Source organism: Aspergillus caelatus, assembly GCF_009193585.1.
Source record: "Aspergillus caelatus strain CBS 763.97 unplaced genomic scaffold BDV27scaffold_101, whole genome shotgun sequence".
Lineage (NCBI taxonomy): Eukaryota > Fungi > Ascomycota > Eurotiomycetes > Eurotiales > Aspergillaceae > Aspergillus > Aspergillus caelatus.
Window position 1 is genome coordinate 25,860 of NW_022475364.1, and position 20,865 is coordinate 46,724.

General features: G+C 49.0%; 7 protein-coding genes across 7 annotated transcripts; 3 read left to right on the forward strand and 4 right to left on the reverse strand.

Moving 5' to 3' along the window:
- Positions 1–226: 226 nt before the first annotated feature.
- Positions 227–2,396, forward strand: BDV27DRAFT_2626 (cytochrome P450). Its single transcript, XM_032076160.1, has 5 exons — positions 227–869; positions 927–1,170; positions 1,227–1,345; positions 1,399–2,154; positions 2,206–2,396. Exons 1-5 carry the CDS (start codon positions 573–575, stop codon positions 2,317–2,319), a joined length of 1,530 nt encoding a protein of 509 aa, XP_031927005.1. The 5' UTR covers positions 227–572; the 3' UTR covers positions 2,320–2,396.
- A 1,657-nt stretch (positions 2,397–4,053) lies between these two features.
- BDV27DRAFT_129241 (uncharacterized protein) lies at positions 4,054–5,572 on the reverse strand. Its single transcript, XM_032067149.1, has one exon. It carries the CDS (start codon positions 5,492–5,494, stop codon positions 4,664–4,666), a length of 831 nt encoding a protein of 276 aa, XP_031927006.1. The 5' UTR covers positions 5,495–5,572; the 3' UTR covers positions 4,054–4,663.
- Positions 5,573–6,336: 764 nt separating this feature from the next.
- On the reverse strand, positions 6,337–7,971 carry BDV27DRAFT_165167 (uncharacterized protein; the record flags this gene model as incomplete). Its single annotated transcript, XM_032073852.1, has 2 exons — positions 6,337–7,606; positions 7,661–7,971. The coding sequence occupies 2 exons, from the start codon at positions 7,969–7,971 to the stop codon at positions 6,337–6,339; spliced, it is 1,581 nt and encodes a 526-aa protein (XP_031927007.1).
- A 963-nt stretch (positions 7,972–8,934) lies between these two features.
- Positions 8,935–11,678, reverse strand: BDV27DRAFT_165171 (Diacylglycerol acyltransferase family; the record flags this gene model as incomplete). The annotated part of the gene is made up of 4 exons (XM_032073853.1): positions 8,935–9,919; positions 9,985–10,380; positions 10,433–11,071; positions 11,125–11,678. 4 exons carry the CDS (start codon positions 11,676–11,678, stop codon positions 8,935–8,937), a joined length of 2,574 nt encoding a protein of 857 aa, XP_031927008.1.
- Positions 11,679–12,404: 726 nt separating this feature from the next.
- On the forward strand, positions 12,405–14,223 carry BDV27DRAFT_145710 (cytochrome P450; the record flags this gene model as incomplete). Its single annotated transcript, XM_032070447.1, has 6 exons — positions 12,405–12,497; positions 12,566–12,661; positions 12,724–12,793; positions 12,844–13,399; positions 13,453–13,828; positions 13,900–14,223. 6 exons carry the CDS (start codon positions 12,405–12,407, stop codon positions 14,221–14,223), a joined length of 1,515 nt encoding a protein of 504 aa, XP_031927009.1.
- Positions 14,224–15,470: 1,247 nt separating this feature from the next.
- On the forward strand, positions 15,471–19,653 carry BDV27DRAFT_165172 (putative ABC multidrug transporter; the record flags this gene model as incomplete). The annotated part of the gene is made up of 5 exons (XM_032073854.1): positions 15,471–15,512; positions 15,579–15,776; positions 15,843–19,162; positions 19,223–19,575; positions 19,625–19,653. The coding sequence occupies 5 exons, from the start codon at positions 15,471–15,473 to the stop codon at positions 19,651–19,653; spliced, it is 3,942 nt and encodes a 1,313-aa protein (XP_031927010.1).
- Positions 19,654–19,917: 264 nt separating this feature from the next.
- On the reverse strand, positions 19,918–20,685 carry BDV27DRAFT_2642 (SRPBCC family protein). Its single transcript, XM_032076162.1, has 2 exons — positions 20,285–20,685; positions 19,918–20,219 (listed from the first exon to the last, which is right to left on the reverse strand). Exons 1-2 carry the CDS (start codon positions 20,558–20,560, stop codon positions 19,995–19,997), a joined length of 501 nt encoding a protein of 166 aa, XP_031927011.1. The 5' UTR covers positions 20,561–20,685; the 3' UTR covers positions 19,918–19,994.
- Between the last annotated feature and the right edge of the window lie 180 nt (positions 20,686–20,865).

A 20,865-nucleotide genomic window follows, 5' to 3' on the forward strand; every position in this document is an offset into this window, starting at 1 on the left:
ATGATATCCCGTGTCACCAACGGCATGAAGTTCTCCCTTGGAGCAAATATATGTTGTTGTATCCATCAGTCTGTCCCAGGTAGTATCGTTCTATACGGCATTCAGGGCGTCCGTCTAGTCACAAAGGGTTCTCGGCGAGGGACACAGAGACCTTCCTAAGTAGATAGATCTATGTCCTAGGCAGGCATCCTGTCCACCGAAGGAGTCGCTTGTTATACACGCTACGAATAACCAGTAACGCAAATGCTATTGATCATACCCCACCCTCAAAACACCCGAGGCCGACGTTCCCGCGTGGTATCTTCCTATGGTGGCGGGGCAGAAACCTGATAGATTCGAGAGTTCCGGGTTTCACTCCATTGTGCCGAGAGTTTAACCCTGTCTCTCCTTGATGTGGAGCTGGTGCACCGTGCTACAATGGTCCGGGGGTCATATCATCCTCGCCCCCCCACATCCTCCTGTCCGACATCAACTATATCTACCCGGAATGTAGACAGGTCAACAACGGACAGGGAAGTACCTGGAATGCTGCAGACCTAGTGCAGTGTGCTGAAACGATCTATTAGATAAACATGTTATCTATTAACGAGCTGATAATGGACCTGGGGTTGGCAATCGTCATCCTGGGCGTCTCTCACCTTCTTTGGAACTACCTTTCGTCCCCCTTGAAGATCTTTCCAGGGCCATTTTGGGCCAGCTTTACCAATCTGTGGCGCCTTCAGGATGTATCCAAGGGCCGTTGTGATATTACACATAATCAGCTGCACCGCAAGTATGGAACCGCGGTGCGCATGGGACCCAAAGTTCTCAGTCTCTCAGACCCAAGCGTTATCCCTCATGTCTTCAATTCGAAGAATCCGTGGATGAAGGTGGGTGTCTCCGACTTACATAGTAAACGATGTATCTCTAACTATCCCGATAATCAGAGTGATATGTACAATGTGAACGACGTGATTGTCTCCGGGGTGCGCTTGAAGAACCTCTTTTCGCATCAAGATGAGAAATGGCACTCGACCTACATCCGGCCAGTGAAGGGGCTCTATTCAATGACCAAGGTTCAGGACATGGAGCCGGGCGTGGATGTAACCATTAACCTGTTCATGGATAAACTGCGGGAGCGATTTGTGGAAAAGGGCCAGCTTTGTGACATGGCGGACTACCTGAATTTCTGTAGGTCATCGCTAATACTCCTTCATTTGACTCTACTGATTTGTGGGTCCCCATAGTTGCATGGGATGTTATGAGTCAAATTACCTTTTCTCAGAACCTGGGCATCCTCGAGGCCGGTTCGGACTACCAAGGTTTCCTGGGCCGATCGAACAAGAGTCTCGACTACTTCGCCTCAGTGAGATCAATCAATTCCCTTCCTTTACACCTCGAGGCGACTGACCCTGGCAGATCTCCCAAATGCCGATCTTGGATTTGCTCCTGGACAAGAACCCCATCGTTCGTCTCGGTCCGCCCACTTTTGTGTGGGCCAATATCTTCAGTCTCGAGCAGCTCCAGAAACGTCTGAGCGGTGGAACTCCACCGAGTGGCCATACGGACTTCCTCGATAAGTTCCTGGAGACCAAGAAGAAGTATCCCGAGCTGGTCAATGATAACACGATCGTCACCTATCTCCTGTCCAACACTTTGGCCGGTAGTGATACTACCGGCAGCGCAATGTGCTCCGCGGTGTATCACATCCTGAAGCATCCCCGCGTGCATCGAAAGTTGCGTGATGAGCTGTATGCGGCAAAAGTCCCCCTCCCAGCCAGATGGAAAGACTTACAGGGCCTCACCTATCTTGATGCCGTCATGCGGGAGTCCATGCGAGTTAACCCAGGCGTTGGGCTTATGATCGAGCGGATCGTCCCCGAAGGAGGTTTCACTCTTCCCGACGGTCGTTTCATCCCCGCGGGGACTATTGTGGGCATGAACCCCTGGGTGATCAACAAGAATGAGGCCATCTTCGGGGCCAACACGGAGGATTTTATCCCAGAGCGGTGGCTTTCAAACCCAGGTGAAAGCGATGAAGCCTACCAAGCACGGTTCGCTAAAATGAAGAGTACTGACTTCACCTTCGGGGCTGGCCCCCGGATGTGCATGGGACGATATCTTTCCCAACTCGAGAGCTACAAGCTCATTGCAACTCTGTTCAGCACCTTTGAGGTCAGTTTCCCCCTTTGTCCTTCGTAAGGGTTTTCTAACTGTGCATTTTAGATGGAGCTTCCTAGCCTCGATCACACGTGGCATGTCACCAACTCATGGTTTGTGAGGCATGAGGGTATTCCCGTCAAGATGAAGGAGCGTACAGACCTGACCGTCAGTGCTTAATGATGTATGTATGTATGGGCTTTCACGGTTGTATTGTATTTAGGATTATGTGCTTCTGGGACGATGGTCCATCAAGGTAAGCACACGTAACACGTTATTCTAATTTTAACATATTCCATTTTCATTGTGTAGGAGCCAATCTCTCTTGCCCTATCTCCATCTCTAAATGACATGTCTATTCTGTATCTGTAAAGGCACATGTTCAATTAGTCCCCTATCTAGGAATCGAAGATCTAAAGAGAATACAAACTCTCTGTGGGATAGATAGGGGTCAACAGCTAGCCACATCTTTTGATCTTTTTTTTTTTTTTTCCTTAATTAAAAATAGATGGCTCGCATCAGGCGATTGTGGGTCAAGCCCCGCACCTGTCAAATGTAAGTACTTACTGTGAAATGATATATCAACGGGAATATCAATCTGTGATGCCCGAAGTTGGAGAAGATTTTCATAGCTCCCACGGTCTCGGCCGACGACGGCTCCTCTGGACTCCAAGATATTACCGATGGACAGGGGGTCAAACCTGGAAAGATTACCATATTTTCCTACATTTGGATAAATGCATGACTGGTGGGGAAATGTTCCATTTGTGTGGGGCAGACATCATCGCAAAAGTACTAGTATAAGACGTGCGCTAATTGCGGAGCGCTTCCCGGAACAAGGAGAATAATGATTCCTTGAAGCAGCTAGGCAAATCGTACTTTTGGACTGGTATATACCAGACGCCTTCGGTTATGCTGTGATGAGATCAGTCATTGTCACCACGGAGTTATCCAGCAGCCTGATGGTAACTTTCGTGATAACTCACGGCGCTCAGATAATGCACACTGGTCGAAGCGAGTCATGGCGACCATAGAATTTATACATTAGTGAGGATTATTGAACGCTATTTTGTCTAATAATAATGCTCCCAAAAGGAAGAAAAAATCAGTCTTGACTCGTATTTATGTGATACTCCCTCCTAACTGGACTTGACACGGGGAGCAACATCCGACAGGATGAGACTAGGTAGAGTAACGACTCGGTCAAAGGTTGTCTTACACAGTAGCTTTGAAGTCCTCATGCCGTGTTGATTAATTGCATCCCTTTCCTGCACAATTATGCCGCCAATGATTAGTTCGGCGCATACATAGTAATTAGGGTGCACGCTCTGGCCACCTCCCACGTGTTGGCCCATGTTCAGTATCCAAGCTCTCCTACAGAGCTAATACACCATAGATAGTTCGTTCCGCTTAAACGACTAGTTCTATCGCCTAGCTGCTGGTATTACTGATAACAGACCTGAATGTTTGTTTACTGACAAGGAATTTTATAGCCTGCAAAGGATTAAATGAATCTCAGACAGGACTAAAGTAGTCTCACTGTCTAACGCTCCAGCCCACTCTTGGGGGCCACAGAGCGACTTCTGCACTACTTTCCCTGTCTCACTACGCACGGAGTAGGGCAGCCCCGGACTTCTAGCAACCTTCCATGAGACGGCATAACCAGACGGCTGTTGAGTGTCATTTATCCCCTCCTAGAGCTTCCCTGTCAGCATCAGAACCTTGATCACGTTTCACTGCGACTCTCTTCACGAGGCTTGCAAACTGCACAAGCTCAAGTACGACAAGCTTCATCAGCATTGGCAATCCTATTGCGTATGAGTCTTTAAATCTAAGGAGATGAAGAACCTATCTGCGGATCGAATCACAATTATGCGATTGTCTGGCAAATACTAATTTAGCTCTGCTGAATTTGAATCTTTTTTCGCCCTAATCGGGGTGTCTCAAGGAGACGAGGATGCCGACGGGTCTGTCTAATTTTATATACAGTTACACATCACGGGGGCATCACGGGGGTAAGTATGTATACACGTATCCTTCCGTATCCGTCAATCTCAGGCAGATCCGATTAACTTCGTTGCAGGGTATTTCTCATAGGTATTGACATCGATACCATGTAGCATTGTCCTATGCTACTAAACCTACTTGTTAGGCACAGGGAAAAGGCAAACATCAGATTGACCTCCTCCCGGGTAAACCTATAATTTCGCCACCATACTCGGCTTCAACCTTTTGCTCATACTGCGCAGGAAGCCATTCACTGGCTTGTAGTCAATGCAGGCCGGACATACTCACCGTTTCTCCATGAACTGCACGATGAGCAGCGTCATGCTATATGAAACTCCACTGAGAAAGCTCCGTGCTATTCAGGAGTTGCAGCTTTTCCGTTTTGCCACCAACATGGGTTGCTTCTCTGGAGGCGTTCCTGCGGGTTTAGAGAAAAGCTCTGTCATTGGTTGCGATGGTGATATATATACATCGCAAAAACCAATGCTACCCAAGATATATCCACATCCGCAAAGCTCTATATGCGTGATACAGAACTAGATCGACGGGTCGGAATATAGCCCGATAGTGGATGCACCGGAACGGCGGCGACATGGACCAGTCTTCCCAGGATTGCATATTCCATCTTCAGTTTGACACTGTAGAACATGGCTTTCAGGGATACGTGAAGGCGAAAGAAGCCAGCATATTGCATCCCCACTACAACCGCGTCCATGCTGATCATGACGAAATTGATAACCAGGAGGTGGATCAGGATGCCTTTATAATGGCCCCGGGGAATGAGTTTCAGCATTTCGACTGCGGCCCACGCATAGATGACCGATAATATGATCTCTTGGACCGAGAAGGCCACTAGTTGAATCCGTTCGAAGATATCAAAGGCCGGGTTGAACTGAGCTTGGTGGTTGGAATGAGCGCCGAACTCCAGGACCGACGCGGGGACATGAAACAGAATGGCATCCGTGATAATCATGATCAATGTCCAGCGCAAGATCTTGCGACTGTGAACGACGAGATGCAATCGCGACCAGAGGACCATGGATTGGCCGGTGACCATGCCCCACCACCCTACCACCTCCAGTGCGACCGAGAAGTAACTGGGGAATATTTTAAAGATGAGCAGCGCATAGCCCAAGGCAAAGGGGACAATGCTGATGGAGGCTATCACCAGGCTCCAAAAATAACAGCCCCCATATCGTTTGAATGTGGTGAAACATAGGACGACGAGTTCGATGGCATTATACCATGCGATACCGATAAAAGTTGCCACGACACATTCCAGGGCAATTTCCGCACTGGACGCGGCGCGAAAGGGATCATAGTGACTGTTATTTGCACCGTCAGACATCAGGGCATGATGGTTCACTGTCCGGGAGACCCCTTGTTAGACCACTACCGACATACAGCGACAACAAGAGCCATCGACGAGCACGACGAAAGAAAAGAAGACGAAAGATTTGTTCCCCGGAATTGAGTTGAAGCTCCGAAATCAACGCGTCTTAAGTCTTGGCGTCAGACTAAATTTAGCCCCTGAATAGTATTACTTAGTACTGGTCGACTAGGGCCCGGTTGGAACTGCGGCTGTCATCGGAAGGATTCGAAAGGGCCAGAGAATTTCCTTTCCTTTAACTTCCGACAGCTTGGCAAAACTTGCATGCTCATTTGCAGGCACGTTCGAGCAGCCACTCCATTGGGGGGGGGGGGGGGAGAAAACGGGGAATCCTGGGGCTGCTGGACCAGGAAACCGGGGATCCAGTTTAACCTTATCTTCGGACGACTTTTTCCAATAAAAACTCCCTCTCACGTCATTTCTATCAGGAAAGGATCTGCGAGCGAGTCAGTTCTGTTGCCACCGTGCTCAAGAATTTCACCCCAGGCACGTAGAATATGTCATTCATTGGTAGAGACATGATTAGCTGCTCTTGCAGATGCATAGCTTTGTGTCAAGCAGGATCTCGCCAAGACATGCTTGATGTCCATGTTGGTCCACTTCTGTATATGATACCCGATACTAGTACATACTTTATAGGACACTGAGCCCCCATGCCAGCGACCAGTAGATCCGCGAAGGGGATTAGAAAGAAGAAAAAAAAAAAAAAAATACAAGGTAAACATTACGTATTCTTGAAGCCTTAGCTATGTACCCATAGGTTGATTTGATCCCGTGGGAATATCTATCTACCGGGCCCATTAGTGAACCACTGTCGATTCCCATGTCCGGGTTGTGAATCTATGCGCCCCATCAACATCCGGGGATTCAATAGCAACGCGTTTCTCCGACTTCCCAGAATACTCTTCAAACATCTCGTCCACGCTGGTGTTCTTACTCCAGGAAGACGGATCCCCAAATCGATCTGCCACCAGGCCAGCAATGCTCATTCGGGCTTGGATATCAGGAATTTTATGTCGAACAGCCACCATGGCGAGGACAGTGAAAATCAAACCACAGAGCACGTATAAGAAACTAACCACGACCAACGTGATGAGCGGAGCCTTCGGGAGCCGCGCCACGAGAAATGACTCTCGATCCTGTGCCGCGATTGCTGGTCGTGCATCGACCGCGTCGGCCCCTAGGGCGATAGTGACTTTACTAAAGGCCTCGGCGATCTTGTCGACAAATACCTGAGCTGAGCCACTCAAAATGGCTGCTCCCGCTGTCTGCTCGATTGTGGGATACCAGTTGTTCAGGTGGGAAATGCTCGTTTGCCAGACGTTGCTGGCAGAGGTGTTGCTGATCGTGGGTACAAAACGTGTGATGCTGTTGTTCACCCGATCGTACTCAATGTCGTAGATCGTCGTGTTGCAGCCCAGGATGTATGCATATGGGCCATGAAGACTCTTGAGAAACTCGGTTGAGTTCGGTGCTTCTCCACCAGCCAGACTCATGATGTCGGCCGCCGCAAAGTAGTATGGGTTGCCCACACCCGTGTTGTACATACTCTGGCTCATGTCTTCAGCCATGCTGGCGTTGGTGAAGAATGCTGATTTCATGCCCGTTTGAGTGAAACTCCCGGCGAAGTCGCTGGAGCAGTTATACGTGACGATCGCAGCGTTGTTTTTCAATTTACACTTGGTCGAGATCAGTTCACATTGTGTCCTCGCTCCGTAGGTCTTCGCTGTATAGTCTCGGTTGGACAGTGATGCCCCTTCTGGTGCTTGCAGAAAGGTGTACTTGTTCGCCTGTGGGTCAGTATATGTCGAGACGGTCGCCAGGTCGGACATGTCATTCAGAACTCCGAGCGAGGTCGTTCCATTTCGCAGGAAGCTGCCGGTCACCGCTAGTGAAACGCTGCATAAAATTTGCTCTCCGCTCTGTGCTGCCACCGAGTTGTTGCTCGTAAGACACTCAGGTATGAGTCCAAAACCATAGTTTGTCTGGTTGGTGACCGGCTTGACTTGAGTGAATTCCACAGTGGTGGTGGTCAGGTGCAGCCAGGTGTCCCCTAGGGTAACAAGCAACCTCTCCGGAAGTCAGAATATCTCAAATAACCTTCATCAGATCAGACGGACTTACCCAAGCAGTGTTGCAAGTAACGCAACCGATGAAGCGGCGGTCAAAGGAGGTGTCAGCGGTGCACGCTTCTTTCTCCACGAAAAGAGATAGACGACCCAACCCCAGATCGCAGCGAGAGTGCTTCCATCCAGAAACTTCAAGGTCAGTGCCAATTGGTATGGGGTCGGCAGGCGATTCAACCGAGAGCTCTGGACATCTTGGAAGAATCGACGGGCGATGGGAAATGAGGCGAGGGTTAACATAAACCCCGACAGCATCGTAGCCACCGAGCTCGCCCAGGAAGCTAAAAACAGGAGGATACTGGAATTCATATTGACATAAAACGCGCTGGCTTCGTCATTCACCGCAGACGTGCGGAGGCTCTCAAACGGAGCATCTCCATGGCTCACTCGATACTTGAATACTAGCACCAGGAATGCCACCGTTAATGCGAGGATGGGAATTGTGACCACGAAAGAACTCCACGCGATTACCACCGCATGGTTTGTATTCCTCGACGAAGAAGCACCATTGTCGCTTGGGGAACTTCCTAGTGGAATCGAAGCGCCCTCAAGTGGCGTCTTACGGTCAGTTTTCGCCATGAGAAGGCAAATAGCTCACTGGAGATATAGATGAGGGAAGCGTATATGCGGACGAAGCTATGATCCCGGGGGCCCCCGTATTGATTTTATTGCAAAAGCCCAACGAGTCCAACGTCTCGAGGCGTGAGGGAAAAAAGGGGAGAAAAAAGAATCCTAGCGCTTGTTGTGATTGTTTTGTTGGTCATTTTTGAGGCTGACGTGGGGGCCAAAGCGGTTATGTTTTGAGGCTATGTTGAGTTTGTTGTTTCTTCGTATTGATGGATTCCTCACACTAATTAATCTTGTCCCTAAAGCTTCTTTCTTAACTCCGCCACGCGACTTAAAATGAATCTAATGCATTCCTGACCTCGCTTAGCATGGCACGCCTGAAACCTTGATAAACACAGCCTGGTCTGGTACCCTGACAAGGCAGTCTGAGTAGTAGGGGAAAAAAAATAACCCTAAGTTGGTTGTCTTCAAAACCAGGAAGGATCTGATCCTGACTCGCCCCACGGCCCCAGTCTGGCTCTTCAAGACATACGATTCAACCAATAACGATGTCTTGGTCATGGCGCTAATGTATTATTAGTTGAAGCTTTAATAGGCTCAAATAGGCTTGGAGGCAGAATGGTAATTTCCCTTGTGCTGTACATGACTGGGGGAGAAAAATGTCCGAGCGTAGGAAGAGATTATGATACAGATCAACGCGCCAAATTATTCCACCACCTCAAACCTCACGGACTGGTCAGTTCCAAAGGTATCCTTCCAATTATCCCACAGTCTCTCCAACTCTCTCATGTATTGCTGGTGTAACTGATCGATATATTGCTCGTCCGGGTCCCATCGTTGTTGAGTGACGGGAATAGGATGGCCGACGACCACATTCAACGGCTGACGATAAGGGCAGAAGATGTTAAACCGGCCAATGGAAAATGCCACTTGGTGGCCAACAAGCCATTCCCACAGTCGTGCGGTGAATCTAAGCACAAATTTTGATCGGACGTCCACGCGGTCGAAGATCTCATTCTCCCCAAACGCGACCACCGGCACGATGTCGGCGCCAGTTTCCACGGCGACCCGGATAAAGCCCTTGCGAATCTTGATCACGACCTCCATGGTGCCGGGTCGAGCGACGTTGTATTCACGACTCCCTCCCACAGTGATGGTAATGGCACGGCCCATTCCCCGACCGTCATGACCTCCCCGTGTCAGGTGCCTAATGCATGATTTTCGGGAGACACCACTGAGCCCGGCAGAGAGAAGATATTCTCGAAGCAGCGGCTGATAGAACACACTATCCTTCATCAACAGGGTATTGGTAATCCCTGGGAAGAGTTGAGAAAACCCGGCCACGTCTGCGGCGAATGCGCCAACAGCTCCTCGAATAGCGACACCATGGGGATGGTAGCCAAAAATATACTTCCTCCGTGGGGAGAGAGGTACCGAACGATAGAGCCGCAGGGGGAAGTAAGATACAAAGATTTTCCAGATCCAAGAAGTCCGAAAAACATCGTTTCGCAGAGGAAGGGTGCCCGCTTCATGTGCTTTGGCAAAATACTTGATATAGATGATGTAAAGTAGAACCAGAAATCGCAAACGGGGAACCAGTAAAAGTGAATATCCAAGCAAGGGTAGAATAAACCACGTGTTGCAAAGCGCGGTCATCAGTGCTGCCTCTGCAAGGTCATTGAGAAAGGGCCTGTCGCTCATGAATTAGTTCCAACTGAGTTGAACGGTAATGGTGATACGGTTGGAGAGATATACTTGGCCGTTGGCTTGCCTTCCGACTGAGGCAACTGGACTGACTGGAGAACCATTCCAGAACGGTTTCGGATTTCGTTGAGCTGACACTGAGGACCATCGATCTTCACATCCGGGATGTGCATGGCCATCAGGTCCGGATTGTGCGCCAGCTCGACGATCTTTTCCGCACCTGCCACACGTCCCTCCTTTTTCTGACATAGCTTGGAAAGACCAAGTGCTTTTTCTTTATATGAGCGATTACCCATGACCTTCAAAAGTGCATTGCTTAACTCTCGGCCGTTGATATTCGGGGCACGGGTTTTGTTGCCGTACACCCCAATTCCAAGCCACTCCGCGCGGGCGGCATTCTCATAGCAATCTTGCCATGCCGGTAGAACCACATGGGGGACGCCATTCCTATACCTGTTAGCGGCTACCCTATTCGGAGACCAGGCGAAGGCGGACTCACTGGATGGCCTCATACCACGAGTTCGCTCCACCGTGGTGAACGGAGCAGACAATCTGCCCTGTTTGAAGCATGGCCATGGGCTCAACGGAGAACCAGGGGTGGATACGAACACAATCAGTCTTAGTCTCTCGTCTCAGCGGCTCGATGGACCGGATGTATACATCATCCTCATCATGCGGGTGTTTGGGGAGCTTCCATAGAATCTGAACCCTCTCGCCCTTCCAAGTATCAAGGAAGAGCTTGAGACCTGTCGCAATATTCTCGGCAACCTTGGGATCGGGCGCATATAGCGTTCCAAGATTCACCAAGATAGTCGGCGCTTTCTGTAGCCAACTTGCTAGTTCGGGATCCTGTTTGTGGACTGAAGCCGTGGGGAGTAAAATCGGTCCACAGGGAAGAATATTATCAGGCACATCCATGGGCCAGTCAAGCTCTTTCAGCGCTGGGGAAAGATGGAACCGATCGGGCCTCCAGGTATCAGCAAACGGAAACCGACCATGGATCTTGTGCCGAATTCTCCATTCGCGAATCTCACGCCGCCGTCCACTTCCATGATACATCTTCGCCGTTTTGACCACAGCAAGAGCATTGAGTGGGATTAAATGCCATGGAAGAGGGTATGGAAATCCTGTCCCAGGCCTGGTCCATAGTTAGTGGTTGCAGCTTCTGAGATGTTGAGAGCATTAACTCACAGGGGATACTTCCACAACGCAGCGGACTGTGGCTGCAATCCAAGAACGATGTGAGTGAGGGAGGTAGTGTTGATCAAAATCGCCGTATACCCCGTATTATACGCAGCATCTCTTCCTTGGAGGAAGAAGAAGTCGGCTGCGATGACTGACGGCTGAACAGTCTGGATGATCTCCACGCAACAATTGTAGATATCTACGTATTCCTCCTCCGTCCAACCCCAGATGTCTTCGCACAGAGACTGGAACCCAAGTACCGCACCATGATATCCGGGAGGATGGAAAGCGCCTCGCTTCCCTGTGCGGATAAAGACATCCGTATTTGAAGGTCCTCTAATAGGATGGAAGTGAATCCGCGACTGGAATGAGCCATCATACGCAGAGGCATTGTCAGCCAAGAGCTTGTCAATGCGTCGCTCAAGGGCAGGGAAAGAGCCAATATGCACGTCCACATCTCCTCGCACCAACAGCTCGTGCGTAATCGCCAGAATAATGTTTGTTTGGCCATGCTCGCTATTTGCGAGAAATAGCACACTTGTGCGCTGATTACTAGCCATCATAAGGGAAAGTCAATGAGTGTAGAAGGTGAGTTGGGGTTTCCAGATAATACATGAGGAATCAACACCGGGTTACAGGGGAGAAGACACACAACCCTGAGACAGATGATCATATATAATAAATCCTTGTCACATACAGGGGAAATCCAAAACATCGTTTGAAATTAGGGTTAATTGCCAAGTCCAAGGCCGGATGGACTCAAAACTAAGATCCAGCTAATTGACGTCGATCGCTATGCCTGGAACACCAAATTTGGGCCCTAACTTCCTTCTGGTTTCTGAGTTCACCAGTCTCCAAATCCGCCTAAACATCGGGATTTCCTGCCAAGAGCCAATCTTGAACTAATTCTTCTTATGAGACTGCGTCCCTTGGAACATAGTATGATTCCAAATCGTATGATGATCCTTGTGTTGATTCGAGCGCATCTAGCCAAAACTTTATCAAACTAGGGGCAACAGTTGATCGCGAAAGAAAAGCAAAGAATTGGAAAAATAGAAAATTAAACTTAAAAGAGAACCGGGTAATATGGACCGTATCTCCAATTAACCGGCTCTAAGTACTGGGGAGCTCTATATCGTCCTGGGATAGATAAGGACCGCTATATCACCTGCACGTAGGTCCTATGTTCAAGTCTTCCGACCAAGTCTCTCCTTCGCGCAAAGGCCAGTAGCAGCTTATACGTCTCAAATACTCTACAATTTCGCTCGCTGGATAGAGACCTCAAAATGGTGTTTGTTGCTTTGTATCTACCGTCTGGGCAAATCCCTGAGGGCTACTCCCCTGCGATGATATCCTATCCGACCCTGGCGGTCGTGCTTGTATGTTGAGATCCATGAATTTCATGACAACTGTGGTAGAGTCTCTACAGTGTGGCTGACAAGTACAGTTCATTTTTCTCGTTATTCTCTTTGTACAAGTCCAGCCAAGGGGTCCTACCATCAAAGGCGTTCCCGGGCCGTTCCTTGATATTTTCTGTTGTGGTGTATGTGACCTTTCCTATAAAACAAATGATGGGAGCTAAGGAGTTAATGCTAAGATATACAGATCGCAACCAAATTCGCTTTCATATCGGGGCGGAGCGCACATCAGTTCCATGCGCTACATGAATCTTATGGTAAGAGACCTGGATCTGTCGGCTTAAGCTTCATGCTAATTGCCGTACAGGTAAAATTACTCGATTTGCCCCCGGCCAAGCGACGACAAACACGATCAAAGCTTTGCGTAATATTTACGGCTCTGGTACTGGCAAGGGCTCCGCGTTTCTTAAAACTGGGTTCTACAAGAGTATCTCACGGCGCAATATCTTCACAGCCTCTGACCCGAGCTATCATTCGTCTGTCCGTAAGCTTTTCGGTCCCTCAATGACACCAGGCAGTATGGAAGCCCATGCTGGGGTAGTTCGTGAATGTACCCTGCGACTTCACGACGTGATTAACTCCAAGTTGGGAAGTACTACCGCTCTTTCTCTCAATGAGCTGCTTTATTGTCACTCCGTCGATACAGTTTCTGAAATCCTACTTGGGAAGCCACTCGGCTGCTTGAAGCGAGGCAAGCCCTACTTTTGGACTGCGCAGTTGCCTCGCATCTTTTACTGGGCCACCATCAGAGATCAATTTGATGGGTCAGGAGTCCCAACGGTGATGAAATGGCTTCTGCGCCGTTTCCTACGGAAAGGCATTCGTCTTCGCAGCGAAGAGGCCCGCATGCGACTGATCCATGAGTAAGTCTTCCCCACACTACCATCGTGTCGCCGTGTGTCTTACAATACGATAGGCAATTAAAAGCGCCCCACACCCGTCGCGATATAATGGTCGAAGTAATGGAGAGGGCGGAGGCCAGTGGCTTGCCGGAGACTGAGATTGCGGAAAATTTCTCAGCCATCATGTTGGCAGGATTCCACACCACCCAAAACGCCTTGTGTGCCGTTATCTTTTTCGTCCTGACCCACCCTGAAGCCCACGCCAAGTTAGTCCGTGAACTGCAGAGCGTCTTCCATTCGGCAGAAGACATTTCAGGAGACGCTGTTCAACAGCTGCCGTACCTCAATGCCGTCATTACGGAGGCTTTGAGACTCTACCCTCCTGTGCCACTAGGGGGACCACGAGTTTCACCTGGAGCCTATGTGGAGGGGGTCTACATCCCGGCCGGGGTAAGTTTTCTGACAGATCGCTGTATGATGTGGACCAGACTAACGCCTGGCGGGGATTTAATTTATCACAGACGGAGATCTGCACATCACTGTTCGCGCTGCATCACAACCCTGAATATTTTAATGAACCTTATGAGTTTATTCCCGAGCGATGGACAGAGCCCGGATCCATGGACAAAAAGGAGGCTGTCCAGCCGTTCCTGGTGGGTAGCCGGGCCTGCATCGCAAAGTACTTTGCCAAGCAGATGATGCAAATAACCCTAGCGGGTTTCTTCTTAGATTATGAAGCTGAATACGTGGGAACGGTCAAGGACTGGCAGCGAGAGAGTCGCTGCTACGCTTTCTGGGAAGTACCGGACCTGAAGGTGAAACTTCGTCAACGACGGCAGGCCTAAGTTTCGAATGTTTCTCCCTGTTTCTCTCTATATATTTCTTTCTTGGATTTGTCGTATTTTAACCATATATCCTCGCTCTATTATACCTACTTTGGCTCTTCTGCTATGTTTGACATTGGTTCCAGACTCATACCTTATGTTTTGGTGTAAAATCAAATATATTGTACCAGCGGTAGAGTTCTTCCGTTAGGGCAGTTCGAAGTCCCATGATTCCCTGTACTCACTTCCATACATCGTCCAATTGCCCGAAACACGGCTCTTTCTCTCACTGATAAGATTAAATTGTGATTGATGTTTCTAGCGGGTTTAGTCGGAAAAGCTTAATGGGGACTAAACCAAACGCCCTATATTTTAGACCTCGGACGGCAAGCCTGACGTTATCTTTTTTACCGAACCCAAATTTGAGACTTTGGCTGTTGAGCTTCCCAACACACCAAAATAGTCTCAAATTCCAGAACTGATGTGTTACCTGTGCTAAAATGACTTTGCTTGTTTAGGCTGGAATTGAGTTCATTTCCGTTATTAGCAAACAGATTATACTACCGGTTCCTGTCGATCATAGCATCAATGTCCGACGTTTCTACCGAGGGTGATCTGTGCATCCTCTGAAACATGGGATCGCATGATGGCACATCATACCGAATAATGAGCTCCACATGGCTCATGGAAGTTACTTGTAGGGCGATGAAACGCCGGACGCTCCACGTGCCAATTCCCATACCTAAATTCAGGCTTTCCAACAAGAAAGTTGGTGGCATGTCTTACCTATACGAGAATCTGAGATGTTTACGATGGCAATGGAGGAAGATCGCAATCTATCTGATAAACTCAAGATTAGGGCACTGTTCACCCGAAGATACCCCGTCGCTTTGCTATCACGTATCGAGACTCGATGATCTCCATTCATGGCTCACCCGGGGGATTCTGTGATGAGATAGCCCGACAGACAATGTCAGGAATTGCGCTCTGACCCTGGACCCCTTACTACCCCAACTCAGGAAAACATTTTCAAGATTAATCAGGGATTGGAAATAGTGGTGGGGTGACTAAAAAAGTGCCTACGAAAGTGAGAGACGTGGGGAGGGTTGCAAAGCCCTAGAGGCGGCTCCATTGCCAATAGGTTTCTCGACAAGCTCACAAAGTAACCGCGTAACGGTCGCTTGCGCTGGTAGTACGTTTGAAGTTGGAAGCTGGGAGATGGCCGCCTGTCATTACATCAAACGTGAAGACTGGGAGCCATTTGCACCATGAAATCCGACCAGGATATACTGATGAAGCCGCTGCCAAAGGTGGAGCCCATGCACACATTGCGCTATCTTCTTAGAACATCATCGCTGACCCATTGATCCAAGCAGTCTCCTGGGACAGGCAGTTCGACTACGGTTCTCTCTGTCTTGCACGCTGAGGAGGTCCTTGATAGACAGCTCCATACGCCTGTGTCACAAATCGGTTTCTTCGGTATCTATCGATATGCGACTGGATGGGATGTCACCATTCTCTTCGGCAGTGCACTTGCTGCCATCACAGGCGGCGCAGCACTACCTCTCTTCACAGTAAATAATGCCTCGACTTGAAGTAATTGCCGGATCTTAATCACAAAGGCTAATCGACTATGCTAGGTCCTGTTCGGCAGGTTGACATCGACCTTTCAAGACATCGCTACCCATCGAATTACCTACGATAACTTCCATCACGAGCTGACCACGAATGTGGTCTATTTTATCTACCTTGGTGCTGCTGAGTTCGTCGCGATCTATCTAGCGACCGTGGGCTTTATCTACACTGGCGACCATGTCGTGCAGCAGATTCGTGTGAAGTACTTCCAGGCTATCTTGAGACAGAATATTGCATTCTTCGATACTCTTGGTGCCGGGGAGATCACAACAAGGATCACCGCCGATACGAATTTGATTCAAGACGGTATTTCCGAAAAGGTGGGCCTGGCATTGACCGGGCTTTCGACGTTCGTTACGGCGTTCATCATCGCCTATATAAAGAACTGGAAGCTGGCGTTAATCTGTAGTGCCAGCTTACTCGCATTGCTTTTGACCATGGGCGGTTGTTCTACCCTCATGCTCATCTTCAACAAGAAGGCATTGGAATGTCAGGGTCGTGGTGCCAGCATGGCGGAGGACATCCTCGACTCCATTCGGACCGTCGCAGCGTTCAATGCCCAGGAAACACTGGCACGGAAATACGAATCGCATCTCAAGGATGCCGAAGGACCCGGAATGAAATCAAAAGTGATCTTCGCCATCATGGTTGGGGCATTACTTTGCATCATGTATCTCAATTATGGGCTTGGGTTCTGGATGGGATCTCGCTTCCTCGTCGAAGGAATCAGTAACATTAAAGCCGGTGATGTGCTGACCATTATGATGGCCATCATCCTAGGTTCCTACAATCTAGGGAATGTGGCCCCCAATGGACAAGCGCTGTCGAACGCTGTGGCCGCGGCATCGAAGCTGTATAGCACCATTGATCGTCAATCCCCCTTAGATGCGCTGTCCGACCAGGGCAAGACGCTGGAGTTTGTCCGAGGGAATATTGTACTCCAGAACATCCGACACGTTTATCCCTCGCGGCCCGAGGTCACTGTTGCCCATGACCTTAGTTGTTATATCCCCGCCGGCAAGACGACTGCCTTCGTGGGTCCCTCGGGGTCTGGCAAAAGTACGATCATCAGCTTGCTTGAGCGGTTTTATGACCCGGTCGCGGGGACTATCATGCTTGACGGCCATGATATTCAGACATTGAACCTCCGATGGCTGCGACAGCAAATGTCGCTTGTCTCCCAGGAGCCGAGACTATTTGCCACTACAATCGCGGAGAATATTCGTTACGGCATCATTGGTTCTCGATTCGAAAAGGAATCGACGTATGAGATTCGAAAGCGAGTCGAGGCAGCGGCTCGAATGGCAAATGCACACGACTTCATTATGGCGCTTCCGAATGGCTATGATACAAATATCGAGAGCTTCTCACTCTCTGGGGGTCAGAAGCAGCGTATCGCTATTGCGAGAGCCATCATAAAGGACCCTAAGATCCTGCTCTTAGACGAAGCAACATCTGCCTTGGATACGAAATCTGAAAAGCTGGTTCAGGCGGCGCTTGACAAGGCATCAAAGGGTAGAACGACCATTGTCATCGCTCACCGGCTCTCTACAATCCAGAAGGCATACAACATCATTGTTCTTGCCAATGGTCAGATTGTTGAGCAAGGGCCGCATGAGCATTTGATGGATTGTCGGGGGATTTACTATGATATGGTAGAAGCGCAGCAGATCAAGAAGCGGTACTCGAGATACTCTAAGAGATATTCCCAGTTATTGACGAATTTGCCCCCTAAACATAACCCAATGACATTCTTCTTCGATAAAGATTACCCAGGCGATAACCACTCCGATCTACACAGCGTACTGAGTGATGATGCATCCGATGTTGGATTGCATACTGGGGAGAAACAGCGGCCAGTGTCGAGGATGTCACTATCTCATCTCATGCAGCCGGCCAAGGAAGAGGCTTATTCTTTCTGGACTTTGTTCAAATTTCTTGCCTCTTTCAACCGGCCCGAGTGGCCATATTTATTACTAGGTCTCTGCGCATCCATCCTGGCCGGAGGGATTCAACCATCGCAGGCTGTGCTGTTTGCGAAGGCTGTCAGCACCCTCAGCTTACCTCCCTTTGAATATCCGAAGTTACGGCATGATGCCAACTTCTGGTGCCTCATGTTTCTCATGATTGGCATTGTATCGCTTGTTTTGTATGGCGTGCAAGGAACATTATTTGCATATAGCTCCGAAAAGATGGTTTACCGGGCCCGTAGTCGAGCATTTCGCGTGATGCTGCACCAGGATATCTCTTTCTTCGATCGACAGGAAAACACGACAGGCGTATTAACAGCCACGTTGAGTGCCGGAACCAAAGAACTCACTGGTATTAGTGGCGTCACGTTGGGAACCATCTTAATTGTGTCTGTCAATCTTGTCGCTTCGTTGGGGGTAGCCCTTGTAATAGGCTGGAAGTTAGCATTGGTGTGCATCTCCGCGGTTCCAGCCCTGCTGATGTGTGGATTTGTTCGTGTTTGGATGTTGGAGAGGTTCCAACGAAGGGCAAAGAAGGCATATCAAGAATCGGCTAGTTCTGCCTGTGAGGCAGCCTCTGCCATTCGTACGGTCGTTTCCCTAACCAAGGAGATGGAGGCTTTGCAATCCTATCAAGCACAGCTCCGTCGGCAGCTCAAGAGTGATATACTCCCCATTGTTAAATCATCCCTACTCTATGCCAGCTCGCAGGCGTTGCCTTTCTTCTGCATGGCGTTGGGATTTTGGTATGGCGGGTCTCTACTTGGTCATGGGGAGTATTCGCTGTTTCAATTCTACGTGTGCTTCAGCGAAGTGATCTTTGGGGCCCAAGCCGCTGGAACGGTTTTCTCTCATGCCCCGGACATGGGAAAGGCGAAGCACGCTGCGCGTGAGTTTAAACGGCTGTTCAGCAGCGACACAATGCATGCTTCTCGGGGCAAAGGGATTCCAGCTACGTCCATGCGGGGGCTGGTTGAGTTCCGCAATGTCTCCTTTCGATATCCTAGTCGCTTGGAACAACCAATTCTTCGCCACTTGAACCTGACCATCAAGCCAGGGCAATTTGTTGCACTAGTAGGCGCCAGTGGAAGTGGCAAGAGCACTGCCATTGCGTTGCTGGAGAGATTCTACGATCCTCTCAAAGGTGGCGTCTACGTAGATGGAAAGAATATCATCACGCTAGAGATGTCTTCCTATCGCAGTCACTTGGCTCTCATTAGTCAAGAACCTACTTTGTTCCAAGGGACTATCCGAGAGAACATCCTCCTAGGGAGCAACACACCTGATGTCACAGACGATCTCCTCATTAAAGCCTGCAAGGATGCAAACATATACGATTTCATATTGTCATTGCCGTAAGATATTCCTCACTATTCCTTTCGGTACAGAGTTGAAGGTATACTAACAGTTTCCAGGCAAGGCTTCAGCACCATTGTCGGCAATAAAGGAGGTATGCTCTCTGGTGGACAAAAGCAGCGTATTGCCATCGCTCGGGCTCTTATTCGGAATCCGAAGATCCTCCTGTTAGATGAGGCTACATCTGCACTAGATTCCGAGTCGGAAAAGGTCGTCCAGGCGGCATTAGATGCCGCCGCGCGGGGACGCACAACAATCGCAGTTGCTCACCGACTGAGCACCATCCAACGAGCAGACTTGATATATGTCCTAGATCAAGGGGATGTCGTTGAATCAGGTACGCACCGGGAACTTCTCCGGAAGAAGGGACACTACTACGAACTCGTCCATCTACAGAATCCGGATGCCACGGGTACGAGGTAGGGATATTGAGACTTTCACGCTCCATGTAACAAGGGCAGGATTCCATATTGTTATTCATTCTTATTGATTCATTTTGGCGGCGTTTAGGAGCTCAACTTTTTGTCTTTCTCATTTTGTTCTTGTCACTGTCACCTCCTTTAGGATAATGGCTTAATCTGAATCGTAAATTTTCTATATAGTGCGATGCGTTAGTGTTTTAAAACGAGTATGGTTCAAAATCCTAAGTGATCCCTCCAGCTTCCAGTGCGATACTACACTTCGTGTCTTTACACCAAGAGCCTTTCTAAGCAGTTATTTCGTATTTCATACATTGTACCATTCTTGGATATTATTTATAAGAATGGGTGTAATATATGAATTCCATTGTCAGGCTATATGGAGTCAGTCTCAGCACTTACAATGCAGACTTCAAAGAGTCCTTTCCTCTGCCATTCGTCTCAATGCCCGGATAGTTCCTTGCACGGAGGATATGGCAATACTCATATGTTCATCTTTAGCCTTTTGTGCCTCACTCGTCCCGGGCTCGATATCAGCCAATTTCCATTCGTAGGTAAAAGTAAGGTAGAGGTTCTGGTCATGTCCGATCGATACGATATTTTCCACTGCTGACCCTCCCGGGAGTGTGAAATAAGTCTACTAGCTGATTAGACCATGACAGGTGATAAATAGAATGGACTGTGAGAATTTTGGCCTCGTACCCGGACCGGTGCATGTAATTGGCATTCTTCTCTGGTCCATTTCCCAGCCATCGGGGATTCGCGAAGATTGGCCGCAACATGAGCTTCTCTTACGATATAGGTCCCATCATCCCGTTCCTCGAGAATTCGGGAATCATCCAAAGATGGGATAAAATCTTGCGGGCGCCGGGCTTTCAGTTTTAACCCGTTCCAGACTTGCTCTTGGGTAAGGACTGGTATGGACGGATCGGAGCTATTGTTCACTGGCTCCGTGTAGGCGATATTGAGGGTGAGCATTATCAGTGTTCAGGCTGCATATAAACTCCCAAGGCGTTGAGAAGAGAGTATCTGACTGAGAGTAGATCAGCATGCAACCATTAGTACTATTTATCAGTTCTACAGGTTAGGCACGGAGGCTGCAGCAACTCGGCCTCCGACAACAGCCGAATACCGAGTGGGTGGAGAGTGTGAATAGACATGAGTCAAGGGACTGCTTTTTCTGCTTGCTTTAATAACTCTGGATTGGTTGCCAAGGTGAAAAAAATATGAAACTACCACTAACTAGTTAAGCTATACTGACAATCATATCGCAAGCTGCCCCG

Coding starts and splice junctions, on each gene's coding strand:
- BDV27DRAFT_129241 (XM_032067149.1), bottom strand. CDS start 5,494: ATGTCTGACGGTGCAAATAACAGTCACTATGATCCCTTTCGCGCCGCG.
- BDV27DRAFT_2626 (XM_032076160.1), top strand. CDS start 573: ATGTTATCTATTAACGAGCTGATAATGGACCTGGGGTTGGCAATCGTC. Junction 1,346..1,398: donor GTCTCGACTACTTCGCCTCA/GTGAGATCAATC, acceptor TGACCCTGGCAG/ATCTCCCAAATGCCGATCTT. Junction 2,155..2,205: donor CTCTGTTCAGCACCTTTGAG/GTCAGTTTCCCC, acceptor TGTGCATTTTAG/ATGGAGCTTCCTAGCCTCGA.
- BDV27DRAFT_2642 (XM_032076162.1), bottom strand. CDS start 20,560: ATGCTCACCCTCAATATCGCCTACACGGAGCCAGTGAACAATAGCTCC. Junction 20,220..20,284: donor AATTACATGCACCGGTCCGG/GTACGAGGCCAA, acceptor ATCAGCTAGTAG/ACTTATTTCACACTCCCGGG.